A 22,718-nucleotide genomic window follows, 5' to 3' on the forward strand; every position below is an offset into this window, starting at 1 on the left:
GTCAAAGGATACAAGTCACAGTAAGTTGCACAAATAAATTAAAAAACTAATAAAAAAAATCATTTAATCTTCCAGGCAGATGCAAATCTGATAAATATCAACCGTCACTGAAAAGAACTGGAAATGCATTCTCAGTCAATATGCAAGTTTTGTTGTACAGTTTACAGTCCAAAGGCAGATGTTGAGAAAAAAGCCAGTGAGTGATTACAACCACCACCTCTGCTCACCTCTGAAATCAAGCAATATGCAAGAAAACACGTTTATCCAAACTTAGTGGTGAAAATCAAATATTAAGTTTACATTAATTTGTGAAAATCCAAACTACACTAGTAGGCACTTGATTAAACTTTAGTTCTATTGGGTTTTTCTTACAAAAAAATTGCAGAATTATACACGATGGAGTAATAAGTTAGTCACAAATGATAACAACTGTGAGCTCCTGACAAGCTTAAGTATGCAAAGCACACAAGATCAGGAGAGGTTTTGGTTAATACAACTAAGGGAAGACCACATTATGTCTTCTACATCTTTAATTAAAGAGTTTTAAGTGAAATATTTCTTAATTAATTAGATTTTCAAAATATTCCAGGAAGTACAATTGCTTCTACAGCACTGCAGTGAGAGACACTTGCGGGCAGAATTCCATTTAAACATGTTCCAGTTGTACTCCCAAGGTGTCTGCTGTCTATTTTTGTGATATTCCTAGAAGGGACTCTACACAAACCCCAAGTCCCTGAAGTCCCAGGTGGAAAATAGCACAAAGCCTTTCCTGGAGGTCCAGTGATCTACTCAGGCCACAAAGGGGTCATTTATGCTTCCCATGCCTTAAGTAGTGCAGCAAATCACACGGTTTCTATGTAAGAATGAGCATTATTCCAAACCCATTAGCTTCCAGATATTTCTTTATTGTTTTCACAGCTCAAAAAAGGATGATTCAAGGGGGCCTTGTCTTCATGACTGCTTTCAGTTCCTCTTTCCAAAAACTCAAACAACTTCCTGAATACTCAGCCAGCTCTCCCCTCTCTAGCTACTACTGGTTTTTCCTGCAGCAGTTCTTCCTCCTTCTTCTTGTAAAGCTTTAGGAGATACTCATCAGGCTCAATTCCTGCCTCCTGTAACTCTGCCATGGCTCTCTCCAGCCGGCGCAGCGTCCGGGCGCTCTGCACTTTGCGGGCAGTGATGTACAGTGTGAATTCCTTGAAGCCCATCAGTTTGCAGGTATCCACCTCACAGATATTTTTAACATCTTTGGTCTTGTCCACCCGGGGGAAGAAAACTAAACCCGACATTTTTTCCAGGTCTTCAACACTGACTTGGAAGTCAGTGAGCTGGTGGCTGAAGCCTATGGGGTCATTTGGCACCACGAAAGCCCCCAGGACCAGGGGCTCTGAGGACGCTCTGCTCCGCCTGGCGAGGATCACCTTGTACAGGTGGGATGGTACAGCCACATCATCCTTTCCAATCACCTGCCAAAAGGAAAGGGCAGTTACAGATACAAAATCATAGAATTGTTTTGGTTGGAAAAGACCTTTAAAATTATCAAGTGCAATCATTAATCCAGCACTGCCAAGTCCACCACTAAACCATGTCCCCTAACCACCACACCTTCATGTTCCCTATCTTGGGAGCCCCTTTCCTTTTTGTAACTGCAATAATTTGCAACATACAACAGAAGTTCCTGAACTGACAGTTCCAAATCATGGAGGTTTTAATATACATTTCAAATCCACTCAAAGTCACTGTCTGTCAGCTATTTTTTCTCTGTTACCCACACCCATGCAGCACTTAAAAGCTATTTTACCCAAGTAAGCATTTTTTGAGGAGATCTGGATACAAATTACATTCAGTGACTCAGTATCTTCTCGGAAGAGAAGCCTATCCAAAGAAAATGCACCTATTTCTTCCATGAATTCCCTACAATCCAACTTCAGTGCTCATACATGTTGGGTTTCCTCCTGTGTCCCTCAAACCAGGATCCAGGGATTTAAGGGGAGCCCCAAGAGTGGAGGATCAGAGCTCTTAAATAAGTCTCAAACTCACATGTACACAGTAGGTCCCACCCTGTGCCAGGGATAACTTCAAGGGAACACAGCTATTGATGGTGTATTCTCAAATGTAGTCTCTCTAGGACTCAATTAAATATGCTCATGCATGCAATTAATTTGGCTTTTTTTGTTTCTTTGCTATTGCTGAACTGAATCTGTCATCTTAAGAGAGTGTAACAGGCTCACACACAGAAAATCTGAGTTTTGCATAACCCTTCTGTAAGTACCCTTCTCAAATCCATGCTTTTATTCTAACTGCAACAGAAGAAAAATATGCAGATCCCTTACAAAAACTACAAAGACATTTTTTTCTGTACATAAAATCCAGTAATTTGGTGCTGTTTCCAGGATTTGCAATACTTGCAAAAGCAAACACTGATTGTTTTGAATTTTTTTGACAGCTTTTGTTAAATAGAGTTAAAAAACCATTTCAGGGAAAACAGGTATTTATCATATTAATTATTTTACAAATTAATCCAGTGTCAGAAGTTCAGACATGCCCTGCCCACTCATATAGAGTATAACTCAATCACATCATAAACACTTCCTATGTACATTTTTTTCTGAGTATTCAGCCCTTCTGCAAATGAAAATACATTTTTTAAATTAAATTTTGCCTGTGGCTAGTGAACCAAGGTTCATGTTGGTCTATTCCAACAGTTAATTAAATTTCAGCTACAAATTCTTTCAGTGGCTTGTGTCCTCTACCTCTGTTGCCAGTGTTTTAAATGACTGGTCCTAAAAGTCTTACTGGTTAGATCAAAACCAAAGAAAGTACCTTCAGGAGAAATGGAAAACTGATAAATGTTTTTCATGTTTTGTGCAATAACGTAGTAGAAACATTACTCATGTTTCTGGAAAACACATGTTCTTAGATTTCTTTTCTGTGTTCTAAAATACTTCCCTCCCTTGCCCTAAACTAAACTATTTAATAGTTTTGCTGTAGTTGAAACTTTTTTTGATTGTTTGGGGTTTTTTGGGAGGAAGGTGGGGTTTTGTGTGGTTTTTGCTGGGTTTGCTCCTGTTGTGGGGTTTTTTTTGTTTGGTTGGGTTGAGTTTTGATTTTTGGAGGGAGGGTTGGAATTTTATTTTTTTACAAAAATTATCATGGTTATGCCACCAACCTTCTCCTAAGTAATACTCTGCCTAGACATAAGTCAGTCACTGAAACTGGTTAAGGAATAAATACCTTATGCCAGATCTTCTCTCACTTCCAAGGATGACAGATGTGCTGATAGGGAAATGAGAGCTCCTGAGTGTAAAAGCACTTTGCATTTAGCATTCTGTGTATGTGAAACCAGAGCTACAGCTCCCCAGGACCAACACCATAAATAATCAAAACTGACTGATGCACAGGTAATGCTAAAATGTACTAAAACCAAAGCAGCAACATGCTGTTGTATCTGCTGATTAACACTGAATTACAAAATAAATGCTGCTGGGAGTTTTAACCTATTTGAGATCAGTGGCACTCGAGCTGGGGAGTACCTGCAAAAAATACTGGGGGTGAGAGGGAAGGAGCCAAGAAAATCCCTGAAGGGGAGAGCAAGGAGTTAAGTTGATGACACTGCCAAAGGCAGGAGGTGGGGGCTCCTTTTCTCCCCTGGAGGAGGGAGCTTGCAGAGCCTGCACTGCAATCCCACCTCCTGCACGTTCCTAGGGCAGGCTGGAAGATGAGGAATAGGAGGAAGAGGCTGCAGCCTCCTGAGAGAAGGCAGCAGTGAGGCTAAACCCCAGTCCTCAGCATCTCCTGACCTGCAACATTCCCCTGCAGTATGGCCTTTTCCAGGCCTCTTTGCATCCTTTTCCCACTACAAATCCATGGATATGTAGCAGGTCCCCCTTAGCTCAGCTCCCTCATTCTCTACACTCCCACACACATCCACATCCTCACTCTGGTGCATAAAAGACCAGAGGAAGGGCGAGCACACAGATAGAGCTGCACAAGGATCTCCAGTTAGGGGGGTACCTAATGGAATGTATGGAAAACATAAAACAAACAGGTGAATTCATTTGGAGAGAACTGAGGGAGCTGGGGACTGAGGCTGAGGGCTGAGTGGGTGGATAGAAAGGCTGGGGAATGAATAGAGCTGCACACAAAACAGTTAGGTATGAGATGGAAATGCTGAATGCCTGAAGTGGGTGTTAAGGGAAAACAGACCCAATGCTTATGTAATATTATGCAAATATATATATTCTATGCAAAATAATGCACATTTATGGGCACCTAGGAAGAAAGAGAAGAAACAGAGAGGACTAGTTCAAAATGAAGGAAGGGCTGGCCTTTTGAGAAATGTAGATCTAAATTCAACTCCATCCATGTAATAGTCAGATATGTAATTTATGTACCATTTCAGCTCCATGTAACCTCTCCTTTGAAAATTTAAATAAAATTTAAGCAGTGCACAGGCTTCATACCAATTTTTCTGAATAGCAGCAAACTACTACTGCAATAATTTCACTGAGTGCTAATACTGTTAAAGTGGTTAAAACCATCTTCAGTCTGCCAAACTGCCGGAGTCCACAGGTCCTCTTCCTCACTCAAAATAGGGTGTAAAAGTTCTATCCCCAGCTAATTCTGTTGGAGAAAAACACCATCAAAGGGCAGTGCCTGATTTCCCCAACAGAGTAAATATGCGTGACTAAGAATAAATGCATTTTTCTGCAGTTTAACACTTATGTGCACCATGCACAGGATGCATCACCAATAATTTCTGCAGTGTGACCCAGTAATTTCTGTTAAAAAAAAGGAAATCAGTTCTGGAGCAAGGCAACGTATTTCCATCATTGCTCCCTGTAATATCCCACACTTTGCTGTTTTATGGGAGTTAAGTAGAGAAGCTGCAGAGAAATGTTTCCATAGAACTGCCCCTCCACCAGCTCAGCTGCCAGGGAAAGAAGTGTGACCCTGCAAAAGTAAAGTTTGGAATAGAAGCAAGAGGCAGGAAAAACAAACTCCACAATTCCATTTCCTACTGCCACCTAGAGGATTTTCCTCCCAAACTTCAGCAGCCTCCATCGCTATCCAGATCTGCACCATCCCACTTATCTCAGTGCTTTGACTGGCAGAGACAGAGAGCATATTGTAACAGGATGGAAAATGGTTCAAGATTATCCTGCACAGATGTTGACTTTGATTTGTGCCTCTCTATCTGCGGTTTTTGAAGAGTATCTGTGATTCTAAAAGGAATTTTGTGCTCCAATACAAGCAAGAAAATACAGCAGTGGCCTGCTGAAATCACTTCTGTTCCACATGCTTTCACACCGTGTTGGTAACAGCCCACAAGGCAAATTTTTGTGCAATCCTTTGAAAATTCCCATTTTACTACTGCTATAAAATTTTGCTTAATCTTCCAAATTTCCAACATGAAAAAAAAAAAAAGGCACTCAAACTAAAAGCCTTCTTTTTATAGCAATTAATATATTTCTTTCCCATCATCATTTGGGAAACCAATGTGAAATTTCAGATGCTTTGCTGTCTTTATCAGTTCAATATAAAAATGTGCATTGCCCTAAATTTTTGCAGCTACTTATTCCTTTCATTTTTGTTTCTTTGACTGAATTGGTAATCGCCTAATAATGTAACATTATCATAATGTCATTTTCAGAGCAGTGTTTATTATTTTTCTATCATTACTGACATTGTTACTGACATTCCAGAAGTGTCTGTGAATTTGTTATTCTTCTCAAAGCCCAATTAAATGTGGACAGCTGTCAGGAGGGCAGGCCATTAAAATGTGTGCAATTCCCAACATTCAGAGATGTGTACACATCACTAAAACAAATGTGTTGGTAAGCAGTTGTAAAAGAAACCCAAAGAGTTCACAGGGACAGATAAGGGCAGAACATTTCTTAAAGCATAGAATTCAGGGAGCTTAGATAAATTCAGCCTCACAGCCAAATCACTGGATGAGAATTTGTCTTAACCTCGGCTCTACTCCCAGTTATGGCCAAATCCTGTTCTTGACTACAGATTTTAAAACAGTGGAAGTAAATTTGATAATACCTGTGGAGTCCCTAAGTATCAAAATAATTAATTAAGACATTTGCTGATAGCATCTAGGGTAAGTTTAAGCATCTGTCATTAATTAATGCCATCTCCATGGAGGTAATCAGATAAATACAAGGTAATTCCTAAAAATGTCGGTTTGGAGTTTATGAAATAGAAAACTCCATGAACAAGTGAAAAGGAATCTAAGAAGTGTAATGGCAGAACAGTTGAGATTATATGAGAAGAGAACAGTGTTACTATCATTTCCAGTGTTACTGGAAATTTTAAACACAAATCAATGTTATCAAGCTTTCATATTACACTGGACTTGTTACAGCTTCCCAGACTGCAAAAAAAATTATCTTCTTCTGCAAGGGTACAGATCATTTTTAAAAGAAAGGGCTCGTGAATCCAAAAGTGGTATTTTGCCACCTAGTGTCTAGAGACTGAAAATTCACCGTGCATAGAATCAGCAGAAGGGACTAAAGAGCCCTTCATCAGCGAGAACCAGCTCTGGATTGTCAATTATCCATGATTCTCTCAGGACCTGGCAAACAGCAATCACACTCAGTCATGCCTTAGCCACCAGCACACACAGAAGAGTCCTTGCATCAGGCGGTACCACCATCAAATCCTTAAAAATGTCAGCCCCAGAAATTCCCTTGACACTCCAGTAGCTGTTTCTTCACTTCTCTGTGAAGTTCTAACCCAAGTTTAGAACTGAGCCAGAACAGCAAACAGAACTGTCTGAAAAGAAGCAAACTCAGTTCCTTGTGACAGAGTCCTTCCCCCTCTACCTGGCAGTAGCAAAATGAACACTTCCACCACATCTCTTGGTGGACAGAATTCAAGGAATCATTCCTGTCCCTCAAGCATGATACTGGCCATGCCCATCAGGTATTTCACTGTAGATGTAACATCATCCCTGCTGATGTGATCCCACATTTTATACCCCAGAACTTTATTATCATTTGATACTGAATTCTGTATAGAAACAGATTTTCTGGCAGTACAAAAAATTCCATTTACTATCAGTGTAGCTTTATTTACTCAATCATTGTGACAGCATTAACTGCCTTCACTCAAGTTCCTTCTGGGTTTGTTAGGCAGCACTGATTCTGCCAAGAGTGTTTTCCCCCAATATTTGAGAGAGCTCTATCAGATGGCACTGAGAAGAACTGAGGGGTGTAAAAGCAGACCTAGCAACAAACAAACCAGAAAATACTACAGATAAAAATCATAGTAACAATCTGCACAGCCAAGCACTCCAAAATGCAAATGCATGTACTTCAGGAAAATTTAATTTGTTATGGCTGGTCTGATTGCTATTGCCAAATCATTTGGCAATCCTGAAAATGGAAGGAAAAAAAAATAAAGAGATGGCAAAAAAAAAGCTGTTCCTGAATACCGTTATGACATTGGAAGACAGATACCCTAATCCCTCTTTATTTTTCTTTAACAAAGAGGGTGTGGGTACATATTATGTATGTAATAAACTATACTTACATGACAGACTACTGCTTTCCACAGAATCTGCTTAGGTTATTTAAAAATGAATCCACCAGTACTTAACATCCTTTTTCCTATAACAGCATAACCTTCAGGATGGGTACAGTGCTAAATAAAAGCAATCACAATTAAGCTCTCCTGCACCTTCAGTGTCTCTTCTTCCACCTTAACCCAGTGTCTATTCCATTAATTTGTACCTCATATCTAAATTTAGGGCTGACAGAGCTCTGGTGGCTTACACCAGCTGATCTAAGATTGAACCCTTTGCATAAAGTTTGTGGGACATCTATAATGGACCTACATCCAGTAGTTATCTCTGTAGCCTTGGGAACCACTTGGAGCAGCCAACAAACAAGGAATAGTTTCCCAGGTTTATTTCCTGCTTTAACAAGCATTCCCTCCCCTAGAGTATCTTAGTAGGAGACAACCTCTACTAGTTCTGGAAGTTAACTGGGTAAAACCATAAAGTACCATCTTATATTTGAGACATGCAATTTGTTTCCCAGTTATTTGCCACAGACAGAGATGACAACTGTGCCTTCTGCAACGGTTATTGTGCCTCTCTGGCCCAGCCTGGTGATTCAATTTAGAAAATTAAACAGCAAATACAATTCCAGTATGAACCTCGTGTATCAGTAAAAAGTACACTGAAATGTCTTTTTCAAACAGCAAATAAAATGTTATCTAAACTGTCTTTTCATTTGCAAGCCACAGCTGATTCTTCTTAAATTAGCATTCACTAGGATGGCCTTGGGAATGGGAAAGGTGGAGCTCAGAGCATGCTGTAGTTAACTATTGCAAAATTTGTATTTCAAACTCCAGATCTACTGACAGAGGAAAATCACTAAAGCGACAGTCACTGAAGAGCAGTAATGTATAAAACAAGACAATGTCATTTTGATTTGATCTGGACAAAGATGAAAAACCTGCATCTACCTCTCCAATGACACAGAACAGATTTTTCCTTTTGGTATTCTATTTTACATATATTCTTAAAATATGTTTTTCAGATACCAAGCACGATCATCAATCTACTCTTTGCAATAAAAATCTCTGCTGGAGACAGATGAAATGACAGAACATACCTGAGGATACCTACAAGTTCAGCCAATAGACAGAAAAATGCTGGCATCTGAGGAGTTCTAGGTTAATTCCCTTTCTGAAATTAAAGAGCAAATGGTACCAGAGTCCAAGCAGGAACTGGGAACAAAGCCATGACCAATGTTCTGTTTCTCCTCTGTACTGATCTAAAAATAACCTTTTTGGATGTTTGATGAGAAAAACACCACCATGTAGAACCTTGGATATGTATTCCACCACTCCTTTAGCCAAAAACAAGGAAACTAAGATTGAAGAGAGGATCTGAAACAAATCAGTGCAGACACATTCACTGTAGTTCATCTGTGGTTTCTTTCATTTTCACAGCTCTAGTCTGAGAGAGCAAAAACATTAGAGAGGAGCTGAGCCTTAACAGAGGCACTGGCAGATTACAGGCTGTGAGTTTCAGCACTCTCCTAGTACTGCAGCACTTGTCCTTTCCTTTGTCTGTGCTGTTCAAGGAGATCTTCTCACATCAGCTCCTTATGCCCAAACAATGAGGACTAAAACCCCTTTCAGTCTGAAGTCATTTGTGTGAACTCTGCTGAGTTCAATCTGAAAGACAGCTAAGAGACACCTTCCCTCCACAACCCTTAGTGCTCTTCCTTTAGGGGCAGAATCCCAGACTACCAAAATCAATGAAAATGACTGCAATTATATCCAAGGTGTCTGTTTGAAAACAACTTCTCTCCAGTGCTTTGACACCTTGTGTTTCCTCCTCTAAGTGTATGTGTTGATAAAAGAAAGAAAAACAAACAAACAAAAACCCAACACATCACTCAGCTCTGAAGCTTCCTCAAAGTACAACTGCAATGCAAAGCACAATAACTTTAACCATCATTAAGAGATTTCAAAATTTTTAAAAACCCAACATTCTCAGCCTGTGTTTATTTAGAGGACCCAAATCAAACAATTTATTATTTTAAACAAGCAAACAAAAAACCTAAAAAATTATTCTTTTACTTTTCCATCTGGAGACAGCCTTATCTGTACTTAAATAAAAATCAATTTACATAATGAATCTCACTGTAGGAAGCTGAGTAGAAGGACTTGTGAATGTGAACAAGTGGTGACACAAACAGGAACACCATCACATCACCATTTTCAATCCCACACTGAACTTCAATTCATAGTAAGACCAAAATTGGTAAAGCACTCCTAAAAGATGTGTTGTCATCAAACCCAAAGATGACGAAGACAAAAGACAAGAACTGAGTAAGATGACACTCACAACAGCATGGCCATTTTGTGCCACTATTATTCCACCACTGTATCCAGGTATCAAGTTATTTTGAATAAAGCCAGTAAGATGCAGTGTCTGCTCTGATTTTTACCTGGGGAAGACTAAAATTTACATTTCAAAACCAAGACTGAGAATGACAGTCATTTTTTAGAAAACACAATCTTCCTCTTCTAAGTAAACACTTTCTCTAGAGAAGAACAAGAAAAAGATGAGCAAGATTAAAGTGAAGCCATTGATGGATGCAGTTGATAGATGATTTAACTTCTTCCTGGAAATTATTTCCACTTATAAAATGTTCAAGTCAGCTCAGGATTTTTAATTCTTTCCTATGTAAGATGAATATATTTTTTAAGGATGAAAAGTAAATGCAATATCCTGACAGTTACAAAGAAGCAAATCCCAGCAAGACGTGTGCAAGCCTGGAGAATTCTGTACCATTCTGAGTGACAGGAAGCCAAATGCTCAGTTGAAGATTGTTGAGAGGGAACATCTCCCTCCTGCTCCCAGCTATGTGCTTTTGGACAGATCTCATACTGTTACCAGGAAGCACTGGACTACTCTGTGTGCTGCCTCAATCTTTCTACAGCAGTACAAAACAAGTCCAGTAAACCAGTAAGACCAGTATGGATGGGTTTCTGTTGCTATTTTGGTTGCTATATATTCTATTTCTATTGATTACTGGGTAACCAAGCATTCTGTGGAAGGATCTGAAAGTCATCAGCACTGGCAGACAAAAGAAAGGTAGAGTAAGGCTTGGAAAGTAGAAGGGGCAATAGTGAAGTGAGCACCTGTGGGTGGCACAGGATGACTGCTGATCTAAAGCTGGCTTTGCCATTAATTTATCATTTAGCATTGGTCAAATCCCTTAACCATGGCTTATTTATACACTTGAAAAATGAGCACTGTCTGCACCTCCCTCACAAAGATGTGGTGAGAGCTGAAGTTTGGAACTGTAACTGAACATGAAGAAGCTAATCTCTTCTAAGGTAATATGCATAACTCCCCCCCCCCCCCCCCCCCAAAAAAAAAATAAACCCAAATCCAAAGCTGTGATTTTGTGAGTCAAGCTTTGACATGTGTGGCTGGGAACATAAGGGACAATTTCTTGAAACATAAAAAGGTAAAAGCAAATGGGAAACATCATGTTCTATCATGACTGAGTTCCAAATTCAATCAAATGGAAATCAGCTACGTGTTTATAAAGGAGAAAAAGTGCCTAATTCTTACTTCTAAGCAAGACAGTGTTGAAAGCGAACATCTCTCCCTCGCTGACATCCCTCTGAAATAGGGGGTTGTTTTGTCAAGCTCATTCATTGCTCCTCAGAGAACTGGTTGGAAGCCAAATTGCTCACAAACTGAAGCTGCAGTTGATCCAACTACTTATTTTCAAGGAAAAGTGTTTTTTCAGGTGGTGCAAAATGCAGCATTTATTATTTGCATTATGCCAACTTCCATCTGCAACTGCAAATAGCAAAAATATCTCATTGCAGTGGGGGCAGAAGGTAACACTCCCTTGAATAACTTACTATGCTCAAAGCTTACAGATGTCTAAACACAAGCCTACTAAGAGTAAGTCTGGGTGAGCAACAGTAAATTCACCTCTCAACCTCATAAGCCTGTCCCATCTGCCCGTCAGTGATGGTTTCTACAGACTGTGCATGATAAATCTTCAGAGTATTTTAAGCAGGTAATAAAAATAGGGGGCTAAAAGAAGGGGGAGTACCAGTACCATTGCCCAGTGATTACACTGCACTAGAGTGAAATCTTCCAAGTGATTCTGGCATGCTCAGAATCTCAGCTGCAAGGCCCCATCCAAGTGATGCCCACGGTGTAGCAGCAAACAACTGCTTGTGAAATCAAGAGAGCACTGGCAGCCCAATATCCTGCAGAGTTTTGAGAGACCCATACTACCTTTGCATTCCACTGTTTCTAAAGCACATGAAGAAATGGATTGAACAGATGCTTGTTCATTAGCAGACACCACTGACTGACTGGATAAACAGTTCTACTGCTGACTGTGGACATGAAATAGATATCTGTAAATAAACAAATTCTTTTAAAATTATGCTTTTTCATGTATAGGCATGATGTAACATTTCTGCTAATCTTGTCTCAACAAGTATTGCACATTTTATATATTTTGCCTGTACTAAGATGCCCAATTTTTGTTTTATCAAGTTATGGTATAGATTTTAAATAAATAATTACTACTGCACTATTATCCCAGCAACATATATACATACCTGGTAAGTAACACTCTTCTTTCCATCACCATCTGTTTGAGGCAAGGTAAGAGGTCCAGAAACAACCCAAACATCTTCAAATCTCTCAGTCAATTCCCGACAGTACATTTCCATTCTGGAACATATTTGTCAGATAGGGAAAATCAGCTGGGAAGATTTAATCTTTGAGACACACTGTGAAGGGAAGGGTGAACTACTGACAGGGAGCATTTTTCCAGACTCACAAGCCAAACAAGGTAAAATGTAGGCCCAAGTCTTGCTTCCCATTTGTCCTCTGTAAATAAGGTTCATTTATTTACAGACAGACATGCACACATCTGAAAATGGTTTCTGCACCCTTAGCACATGTCTGAACAGCTGAGTTCTCTCCTCACTCCCATGCTTGACACTAGAAATAGACTCTTGGTGGTCACTTTGGATTAGAAAAATAGAATTGTTCTAAACAGCAAGTTGAGGCATTTTTACTTTGAAAGGTTTTATCATATTATTTGATTTGTGTGTTTCTCCCCAAACAATCAAAGTCCTGCAACACAGTTCTTTCTGTAGTTCACAGTACTGAGAAAAGTTCGTGCGTGCCATTTTCACTAACTCTATTTTTTTATAGACATAAAACTGCTCATAAATAAGGTAGTAACTCCAGAAATACTACCATATTTTTGCTTTTTAAACTGATTCAGTTTACCACATATAGTATTTCTCAAATAAGGTTTCTGGATCACACCTACTTTACAGAAAACAGAAGATTAACAAAGTCAGGTTGGATGGGGCTTTGAGCAATCTGATCTAGGGGAAGGTGTCCATGCCCATGGAAGGGGGACTGGAACTAGGTGATATTTAAGGTCTGTTCCAATCCAAATAAATCTGTAATTCCATGATTATAGCACATCTTTGATCTAACTGTTACAGAAATCACATACAGTGAGCAAGCAAAGGTAAGATCTGCACTTCACACAAAGGAACAGAGTAGTATGAGACAGATTATCTCAGATAACCTGGCTGCCTCTGGAAGGGGGAGGTCTCATCCAATTCTCTAATTCCAGCTCCTCATACCTCCCCCTTAGGCCACCTGAACATTCTTCATCTGTCAACAACCCTAAACAAAACCAATATTTGTTTTGGTGCTGGGTTAGTGTGTTGTATCAGCAAGAATGAGCCACACAAATGAGAATGATCAAGAATGAGCCCTTTCTTCATGAGGTACACAGAAGCATTGACTACAAGTGAACTCTTTTCCTACTGCCACCAGCTTTGCTTCCAAGCATCCCAGTTCCTCAGGCTGCCTTATGGCAGGGCAATGCAAACATCACCTGGAAAGAATGAGAATAAATGCAGCTAGGGAGCAAACAGCTATTGGTGGCAGGAGGGCCAGAGATTGCAGTGACCATAAAATTCACACTCAAAACAAGACAGAGAACAGTTAAATATCAGTTGGAAGAGAATGAGTATTACTAAGGTGGAGTCAGAGCACACCACAGAGCCAGTCCAGCAGTTTACTGTTAACAGCTTGCTGGATGATTATAGTCCTGCTCTCCCCTTTCCTACTGCTCTCCTTGTGTGTCACAGCTGACAGTCCTAATCCATCTTCCATGCTGGTTCTAGAACTCATCTCATGAATTGATCCCATTTTCTAATCTGGCAGAAACATAACCAAGCAAAACAAAACAAGAATTAGTTTTTAACTGGGCTGGCAAATGAAACTGACTCACCACAGTCAGGCTACTACCAGAGCTGGAACTGGGAAACCAGCAAAAAACAAGGCAGGAGGGCAAGCAACACTTTAGAAAACAACACAGACTCACACTGACTAAGCTCCATTGTCTGCCTACACCTCAGAAAACAAGTCAAGAAGCAAGCAATTAAAACAAGAGAAAGGAAGAGAATATTTGAGCTAGGAAAGGATAACACATGTGTGAAATACTGTGAAATCCTTAAAAATATTTAGCATTAAAGAAATTACTGGCAACAAAGTGGCATCACTGCCTTTTCCCTGCATTTAAACTCTGGAAACAGGGTGCTGAGGTTGGAAAAAAGCAGCATTAATTGCTTAAATTGCAGGGTTTGATAGTGCCAGAGAAAATTTCCAAACAGTTCCCACGATATCCTGATTAGGCAGAGATCCTGCTTAAGGGAAACAAAGAAGGTTTCCTTACCTTGAACTGGTACAAATACCTAGCTTTGGTGTAAGGAAAATTTATGCTCAAACACTTGAGTTATTAAAATCACAAAAAAAACCCTCTTAAAATGTTATGGCATTTTATTTGTCTATAAAACAGTATAACCTTACTGAATGGCTCATCTTATTTTATACACTTTCTTGTAAAAGAGGAAAGCAGTGTGCAGATGAACAGTGATACAGTTTTGATGGACTTTTATTACAACACTGCATATAATTTTGCTGACCTTCCCTTGAGTGAATCATGAGAATCTATCATTTCCCCCTCCTGTTTCTGAGCCTTCACATTCTGTAAGTCCTATGCAAGAAGCACTGGATGAATGCAACTTTTACTACGTTCTCTGCTCAAAGGAAGGGAAAAATAAAGTCTTACAGAAAGCAAGTTGAAATTTATCACCCATGCCACCTCAAAGTCAATCCAGTCAGCACTCACGAAGTGACAGGGATCCTGCCTGACTGCTCCTTGGGAGCCAGGACCTGAAGGAACACATCAGCCCTGAAGTAAAGATGGCTCAGTGGGGGGCACTCAGTTCTCTGATTCAAAGGGAACCAACATTCACACACAGACATGGGAATACTCTCACACTGCAAGTGCTTCTCTGAAAAAGATCTAAACCCTCTCCTTGTTTCTGCTGAAACTTCCTTAAGGACAGTTAAGCCTAGTACTTTTACCTCACATCAAGCATAAGAAATAATTTTGTCTATTTTAAAGAAATGTCCTTGACAGTTTGACTGAATTAAGAAGTATAGTCGTTATACTGTTCCTTCACTGAGAGGACTGAGCTGCCTTTCATGTCAGAGAAAGCTCCTACGACTGCTACAGATAAACTGCTCTAAAATACCTGGATGTGAAGAACCTTTGAAAAGAAAGCATTTTTTGATTTATGCTGCTGCTTGGTATTTTTCACTTAGTTTACTTATAAGTAATTTCTCACCTGTTCCAAAACCCAGCATTATTTTCATAATTCTGAGGCACAATGTTAGACAGATAAAACGTTTCAGCCATAGCTCTCTGCATAGAGAAAGAAAGTAATATAATTTCACCAAACACTCATGAGCTTAAGACACATTTTAGCAGTTTGTGGATCAGAATCCCATTTCTTGTTTAGTTTTAAAATCTATTAACACAGAAAATCAGAAAAACCTAAATCAGAACACCTACAAAATTATTTTGGATTAAGAGCTGCACAACTGACGTGAAACCTTGCAAAGTTATCGACTTTTTTTCTTGGCAGAAACAGCATGAGAATGTCCAATTCTAGAGGCACAGGAATTACTACTGTCACCTAGTGTCAGTTTGGTAATGTCTTTGAAAGCAATTAGTCATTTTTCATTTTGAATGGGAAGGACACTTTCAAGCATGCTTTTCATTTGACTGCTTAATGGCTAACTTTTTTCTTTCCAAGAAAAAGTTTTACTAGATATACTTATCAATATTTTACACATACATAACTTACAGGCAATGAAATGATTTATGAGACCATAATAGTCAAACATCCATATATTTGCTTAATTTCATCTTGTGCAAATATCATAAACATCTCCGAACAGAAGCTCACATACCTCCAGAGGTGAAGGACCTGGTGCTAAAGCACTAGACATATGCAGGGAAATACAGAGAGAAAAAAATTCCAAGATCTTAATCCAGAATTTTCACAGGTCCTGCATTTGTCAATATTTTTCACATACTACTACTGCAAAGTGATGGGACTGATAGAACTCTCTAGGAAAATTAGCAAACACTATCTCCACAAATCAGACTGTGAAATTCAATTTTTATAATCCTGTATTTGAAAAAATGTATCATCTCACTGCATTTCAAGCCAGGTCCAGGATCTCTGTGCACAGGGAGCTCACCAGCAAAAATTCCCCACATATCAGAAATAAATAACAACAAAGACACTTCCAAGAGAAATAAAACTACTGATTCTTTCATTTACCACATGCCACTGTGCTGTCACTCCTCCAAACTGAATACTATCAGCTTGGAGAAATACAAATTCAAACTGCTTCTTAATTAACAAATTGCTGCATTAGGCACATTTCACAAGAGGATTCAATAAATTCAAGGCTGTTTCGTAAGTAAGTCAGCCAAGGCATTAAGGCATGCTTCTCTTACAGCTTGAATAAACGGCAGGTGAGGACATTTTATAGACTGAAAGAACTATGGCAAAAGGGTCTAATTTACCTCATACACATTGCAAGAAAGAAAAAAGCCTTTTAAATCATCCAGGCAATCCCCTTGCCAATACAGAACAGTACTTAACAGCATCTTTGCTTTGCCCATCTAGCCTTAAATATCTCAGCAGCTGTTGGCCACAATGACATCATTGTTCCTGTCTCCCTTTAACTGAGCTCTGAAGACTTTCAGGGTTTTCTTGGTGAAGGTTATCATCTTCGTTTCACAGGTAGAAAATGTCACATGCAAGAGGCTGAGAAGACTAACTTAACACCACACTGTTCAAGACATCATCTGTGCCAGACAAGCTGATGTAGGTGTGATTTAATGAAGAGGTATGTCACCAGAGCATGCACCTGATTTAGATGGCTGAAGCAGACTGTGAGAGCATCCTACACTGCTCAGTCAGGAATAGACCTTGTAACTCCAAATCCAGCTCTGTGCCTCAATAATGACATCTTGTTCCACCTCAAAACAAACTGCAAAAGGAACATTGCACATTACTTCTAAGAATCTTTTGACCCTTTCCAACTGATAAACACAAATTAAAAAGATGGCAGAAAAAAAGTCCTACTGTTGAAAATTTGTTATCTCCTGCTGGTGCCATGTGTCCTCGTGACCATCCACTGCCAAGGTAGTCCTCATTGACAGCACTGAACATCAGAGGGATGTTAGGGTCTGGTCTGAATTTACAGTGCCTTCGATCTGCATCACCTGAAGAACAACACACTAAATGGTCAGATTATCATGAAACCATCATAACCACAAGACAAAAAGATCTAATTCTGTCATATATTGCCAGACAACCCATGCTTAAGGATCCAGTACATTAACCTGAAATCTGTACATCTCATTTACAGGCAATGCTAATTTCTTTCTGCCATGTGTTTTAAATATTTAAGTTCTTACTTACCAATAAAATATATGGATTTTTGCATCATGACTTCTCAAAACATCCCCAAACTAGACAGGTCTGCTTCAAATCTCAATTCGAGTGGCTATAGCCATAAATCAGAACTGAATGCCTCAAGATGCTTAATCTCAACTTGCAGCTTAGTTGTATCTGATTATTTGGAAAACATTTTAACAATTCAGCTATTAAGGCCCAACTGAAAGTAAGCCTGAAATTCCTGTTTTCTCAGAAAGAAGCAGGATCAATGATGCTACTTAGGGGTTGGTCATAATGTTTCCAAGATCTTTCTTTTAATTTTGAAAGGTAATTTGAAGACAGTGATTAAGATGTATTTAGAGGGCTACTGCTTTCATAAAACATTTTACAATTACATGGTTACCTCCATTACTAATAATCTGCCTTATAAAAGCTGAATTAATGCTATAAACTTAATTTAAAATGACTGTATACCACTCATATTTCACTCACCACTGGCAGCAAAAAATCACTGAGCCTCTGTCTTGCATATAAAACAGGGGAGAGAGTATGAGAACTGTACCAGAGTAAATAATGGCTGCAGTGAGGAGGTAATGCCCTGTCTAGCTCTGAACAATTGTTGATGCCCTTTGCTCAGGTTTCATCTCACAAATAGACATTCTCCTCCCATTCTGAGCAAATCTCTAAGATCTGTACATTAAAAGCTCTGGTAACCACTGGCATTAACGCTACTGATATAAACCATACCTCAGAACTAACTCCACTACTAAGGAAGCAGGAGCCATTTTTATGCATTCAAGCAACTTTGCAGACACAAATTAAGTAAGGAAAGGTTAATTTCAATTGTTTCATCTTCTCTCCATTTGTGTTATAAAAAAGGGAAGTTGAGCTTCCCTCCCAGAGATCACTACAGCACTTTTCTCCCTGACTGCTCCAGGGTCCACCTTCTGTGAGCAGCAAAGCCCATTCAGAGCACCACAAATGTAAGGAAATGAACACCTACATACCCAGCATCTTTTGTTTTGAAATGTGTTCAATCACCCATCTAGGCACCCGTTTTGCCTGGTCATATGACAGTGCATGATTTGTGTAACATCTGGTCTCTGTTCCAGCCTCAGGAAACCCATATCTTTCCAGCAGAGCCTCTTCTGTTGGTTCTAAGGAAAAAAAAAAATAAACAGAAAACTGTGGAAAGATGAAATGTGATCATAAATGGGACAGTAAAAAAAAAATCTCAGTGGGTGTAAACCTACTGCATAGAGGTTGAGGTTACAGTCACAATTAAGACCCAAAAAATATTGAGAGCTATCCAGTGAAGCTCTCATCTGCCAAAATAGTTATGGTTGTCATCATGTTTTAACACGAGGATCTCAGATCTAGGACTAACTCATCTCTCCACTCTAATGCCTACAGAAGGCAGAAGAAAAGCTTCAGGTATTTCCTTTTTACAGAAGAAAAGCTCTCAGATGTTTAGGGATAAATCAGGCAACAAGGAGTTACAGACCCAGGAGATCAACACACACATTTCACCCTCTGGAGCTCGAAATCAAATTCCTCACAAACTGAGATTTACCAGTTGGGCATAAGCAAGTCCTGCCCTCACTGGCAATGCTTGTACTCTGCTGAATGAATGAAACCTTCACTGAATTTTCTTCCTTTTTACAAGCAATATTTTTTTCTCATGGAGGAATATTTACATCCATCTTACTGTCTTGTTCATTCTCCAGACATCTGTCCAACAGCAACTCATGTTTTTAGAGCCATTCTTCCTCTACTTTCCAACAATTCGGTACTTTTAAAGACTTGAGCCTGCAGAGAAAACCATTCACTCCCTCAGATGCCCCAAACTTCTCTCCCCACACCTGAACCCCACCAGACCCCAGACTTGATAAACGAGCCTCGGCTCATCCAGGGCAATAACCGCTGAAATTTAGTTACGGACTGACCCGAAATGGGTGTTTCAAATTAAATACACATTCCTTTCCAGCCACCAACACTCCGCCAGGAGCAGGTGCAAAAGGAAGCACGTTTAATTACAAACTGCAGCCCAGCATCCCCAGATAAGCTCCCCACTCAGCCCAGCGCAGGTAGTAGGGGAACCCCACAATCTCCCGCCAACATTTGGACATTCCCGGAACGAAAGAAAGAGGGGGAAAGGCTCTTCTAAGAAGAAGGAGAGAGTTTAGGGAAATAAGCGGCTGCGGGGAGCGGGGCCGAGGGAGAGCGGGGCTGCGGGGCCGCGCTGAGCCGGCCGCTCTCGCTGAGCCGGGCCGCCGCCCGCGCCGTCCCCGCTACCCGCGGCTCTTACCCTCGGCTGGGGTCCGCCCGGGGCCCGGCTCCGGCTGGCTCTGGCTGCGGAGGAGCCGCCACGTAGCCCAGCAGGACGCGGCGGCCCCGGCCGCGGCCCCGCAGACGAAGCCGCCGAAGAAGCGGCGGTGGCGGGGAAACGCCGCCATGGCGGCGGGAAGGGAAAGGCGGAGAAGGGAAGGGAAGGGAAAGGGCGGGCGCGGCCCCGCAGCGCCCCCTCACGGCACGGCCCTGAGGGCGCCATGGCGGCATCGCCGCGGCGCGGGGACTGCGCGTGAGGGGGATGAGCCCGGCGGGGTTAAAAAATAAAGTTCGTTCCCTCACGGGGACTGCAGGGACTGTGGTGGCTGAACTGCTCCTATCCAGCTTGTCACCCCGGGCTCCAAGAGCAAAGGATCACTGAATCATAGGATCATAGAATGGTTTGGGTCAGAAAGGAACTTTGAAGTCTCTAGCCGGAGAAGAAAAGCTCGCTTTCCTTATGAGGAGAGACTGTGGCAGCTGTGTCTGTTCAGTCTGGAGAAGAATGCGAGAAGATCTAATTAATATATATTTAAATATCTCAAAGGTGGGTGCCAAGAGAACGATGCTGGAGTCTTTTCAGTGATGCCCAGTGACTGAATGATAAGGAGCAGTGGCCACAAACTAGAACACAAAGAAGTTTCACCTCAACATGAGGATGAACTTCTTTACACTAAGACTAGCAGAGCACTGAAACAGGATGGTCAAAGTTTTCCCTCTCTGGAGACCTTCCAAACCCACCTGGACACATTCCTGTGTCACCTGCTCCAGGTGATGCTACCTCGGCAGGAGGGTTGGGCAGGGTGATCTCCAGAGGATCCTTCCATACCAAACAATTCAGTGATTCTGTGATAGCCCAAGCCCTCTGCAATAACCAGGGACACCTTCAACCAGACCAGGTTGCTCAGAGCCCCATCCAACCTGACCTTGGATGTTTCCAGGGATGGGGAATCCACCACATCTCTGGGCAACCTGTGCCGATGCCTCACCACCCTCATTGTAAAACGTTTCTTCCTTATATCTAATTTAAATCAACCTTCTTTTGGTTTTAAGCCATCGCCCCTTGTCCTATCACAGCAGGCCCTGTTAAAAAGCTTGTGCTCATCTTTCTTATGAGTTCCCATTAGGGATTGGAATGTCACCAGAAGATCTCCACAGAACCATATCTTCTCCAGGCTAAACAGAAGACTGTGGTATGGGGTTGCCTTTAGTCAATATAGGGTGATGTTACATTGGGCTTATTTTCAGGTAAACCAGCAGCCTGATTATTACTGTTTTTCCCTCCCAAATGCCTGCTAATGTTCATATTTGCCTCATATCCATCCACACCAAGAATTTTCAACCCAGCACCAAGCCAGAGGCAATTTTCTGAAAAAAAAAAAAAAAAAAAAAAAAGATGGAAATCACCTGTATATTCCATGGCCACACCATCATTTTACTGCAGGCAGCTTTCCTGGAGAGGTCTGGCCACACTTCAGTGTCTGGCTGAGGGCATCTTGTGAGGATTACAGACCTCACTGTGGTGCTATGAGTACGGGGAACTCAGGGTTTTTATTTTTTGTTAAATCTTTTTCCTGGTCATGTTCCCCTGCCTTTGGCTTCTGGCAGGTGCAGTTACACTGCTGGGCTGTCTTGATACAGCTTCACATGCACATGTTGTCCTGTGTGAACAGTTTTTTGCTAGGAGTGATAAAGCAGCATTACCACAGTGCTACAAAAGGCAGCACACTCAAAAGGGCAATTAAATAATAGGCAGTTAAATAAATCAATCAATAAATAAATAATAGCAATCATTATAATTTTAATAAAAATAAAAGGACAGAGGTTGCCCAGAGATGTTGTGGATGTCCCATCTCTGGTGATGTTCAAGGCTAGGTTGGATGGGGCTTGGAGCAACCTGGTCTAGTGGAAGGTGTCCCTTAGCAGGAGAGTTGGGACTGGATGATCTTTTAAGTCTCTTCCAAGCCAAACCATTCTAAGATTCTGTGAATTTGAGATAACCCCCACTTCTCTTTGGAACTGTTTGCAAGTGATGGGTAGTAGAGGCAGGCCTCAGCTGTGCCTCTGCAGGTACTTTTTAGGGATTTTGGATAGCAGAAATGCCACTGTAACACCAAAAACATTCATCTACTTGGAAGGAAATCCTCCAGCTAAATGCCAAAGACAATAAAATAACAATGAATTTTAATGTCACATCAACGAAGGAAACAGTTATTTGTAATTTACTGTTTATTTTCATATACAAAAAGATAAACTTGAAATAGTTCTTTCTAGGTTTTTTTTCCTCCTATCTGTTGGGGTGTAGCTGCTTCACACAGGGCAAATACTACATTCATACTGGTTTATTCGGACACCCAGTGCAAAGCTGAAGCAGCAAAACTCCAACTTGGCAGATCTAATTTCAAACTTGAGACTCATTTCTAAAATACCACAGTAAAAAGGAGCAAAGATCCACTGCAAATTCATGAACTATGATACAATGTTCTTTCCAAAATGTCTTCATTTCATAACTGCAATACAATGGATGTCTGCATTAGGCCATTTTATACATACATTTTATATATGTATATTTCTCCAGAATATATATATATATATAAAATGTACATATATTTAAAAAAATCAGCACACTTCAATCCAAAAGGGGTTACAGCAACGAGCTTAACTCTCTATACTTTTTTCTTTAACAGGATACTTTAGTATAACTTTTGTTAACTCAGTAGTACAAGCTATCTCTGTTCTACATTTTTATAGCTACAAGAGTGAAATATAACCTACAACATTTACATTTCACATATCTTGGTATATAAACAGTACTTAGTGAATTTGAGCCAAGGACCAAAAGACTCTTTAAAAATTATTTCACCATCTGATAGAGCTTCCTGTAATTTACACTCAGTTTATTCTGCAATCTTCTAAATCATTTAATCTCGTAGTTTGAGTTTAAATCCATTCCAACTGGAAATCCTGGAGAAACAGGTTACTGCAAACTCTTATGTATACTCTATATATACAAGTTAAGT

The 22,718-nt window shown here is 40.4% G+C and overlaps 1 protein-coding gene across 2 annotated transcripts; it reads right to left on the minus strand.

The window, feature by feature from the left end:
- Nucleotides 1-890: 890 nt before the first annotated feature.
- EXOG (exo/endonuclease G) lies at nt 891-21,205 on the minus strand. Of its 2 annotated transcripts, none has more exons than XM_062493614.1 (6): nt 21,106-21,205; nt 18,378-18,527; nt 17,056-17,195; nt 15,238-15,314; nt 12,130-12,244; nt 891-1,466 (listed from the first exon to the last, which is right to left on the minus strand). In XM_062493614.1, the coding sequence occupies exons 1-6, from the start codon at nt 21,116-21,118 to the stop codon at nt 1,005-1,007; spliced, it is 957 nt and encodes a 318-aa protein (XP_062349598.1). In that variant the 5' UTR covers nt 21,119-21,205; the 3' UTR covers nt 891-1,004. The 2 variants fall into 2 exon arrangements, with proteins under 2 accessions (XP_062349598.1, XP_062349606.1); XM_062493622.1 differs by lacking the exon at nt 21,106-21,205 and adding an exon at nt 19,679-19,829.
- Nucleotides 21,206-22,718: the final 1,513 nt, after the last annotated feature.

This window comes from Cinclus cinclus, chromosome 1 (assembly GCF_963662255.1).
Source record: "Cinclus cinclus chromosome 1, bCinCin1.1, whole genome shotgun sequence".
Taxonomy (NCBI): domain Eukaryota; kingdom Metazoa; phylum Chordata; class Aves; order Passeriformes; family Cinclidae; genus Cinclus; species Cinclus cinclus.

Bases quoted from the DNA above. Each gene is read 5' to 3' on its own strand.
- EXOG (XM_062493622.1), bottom strand. From the start codon at position 19,826: ATGGCGGCGTTTCCCCGCCACCGCCGCTTCTTCGGCGGCTTCGTCTGC. The intron at 15,315-17,055 runs GTAGGACTTTTT...TTCTCTATGCAG, and splicing joins GAGATAACAAATTTTCAACA to AGAGCTATGGCTGAAACGTT. The intron at 12,245-15,237 runs GTGAGAAATTAC...AATATGTTCCAG, and splicing joins AATGCTGGGTTTTGGAACAG to AATGGAAATGTACTGTCGGG.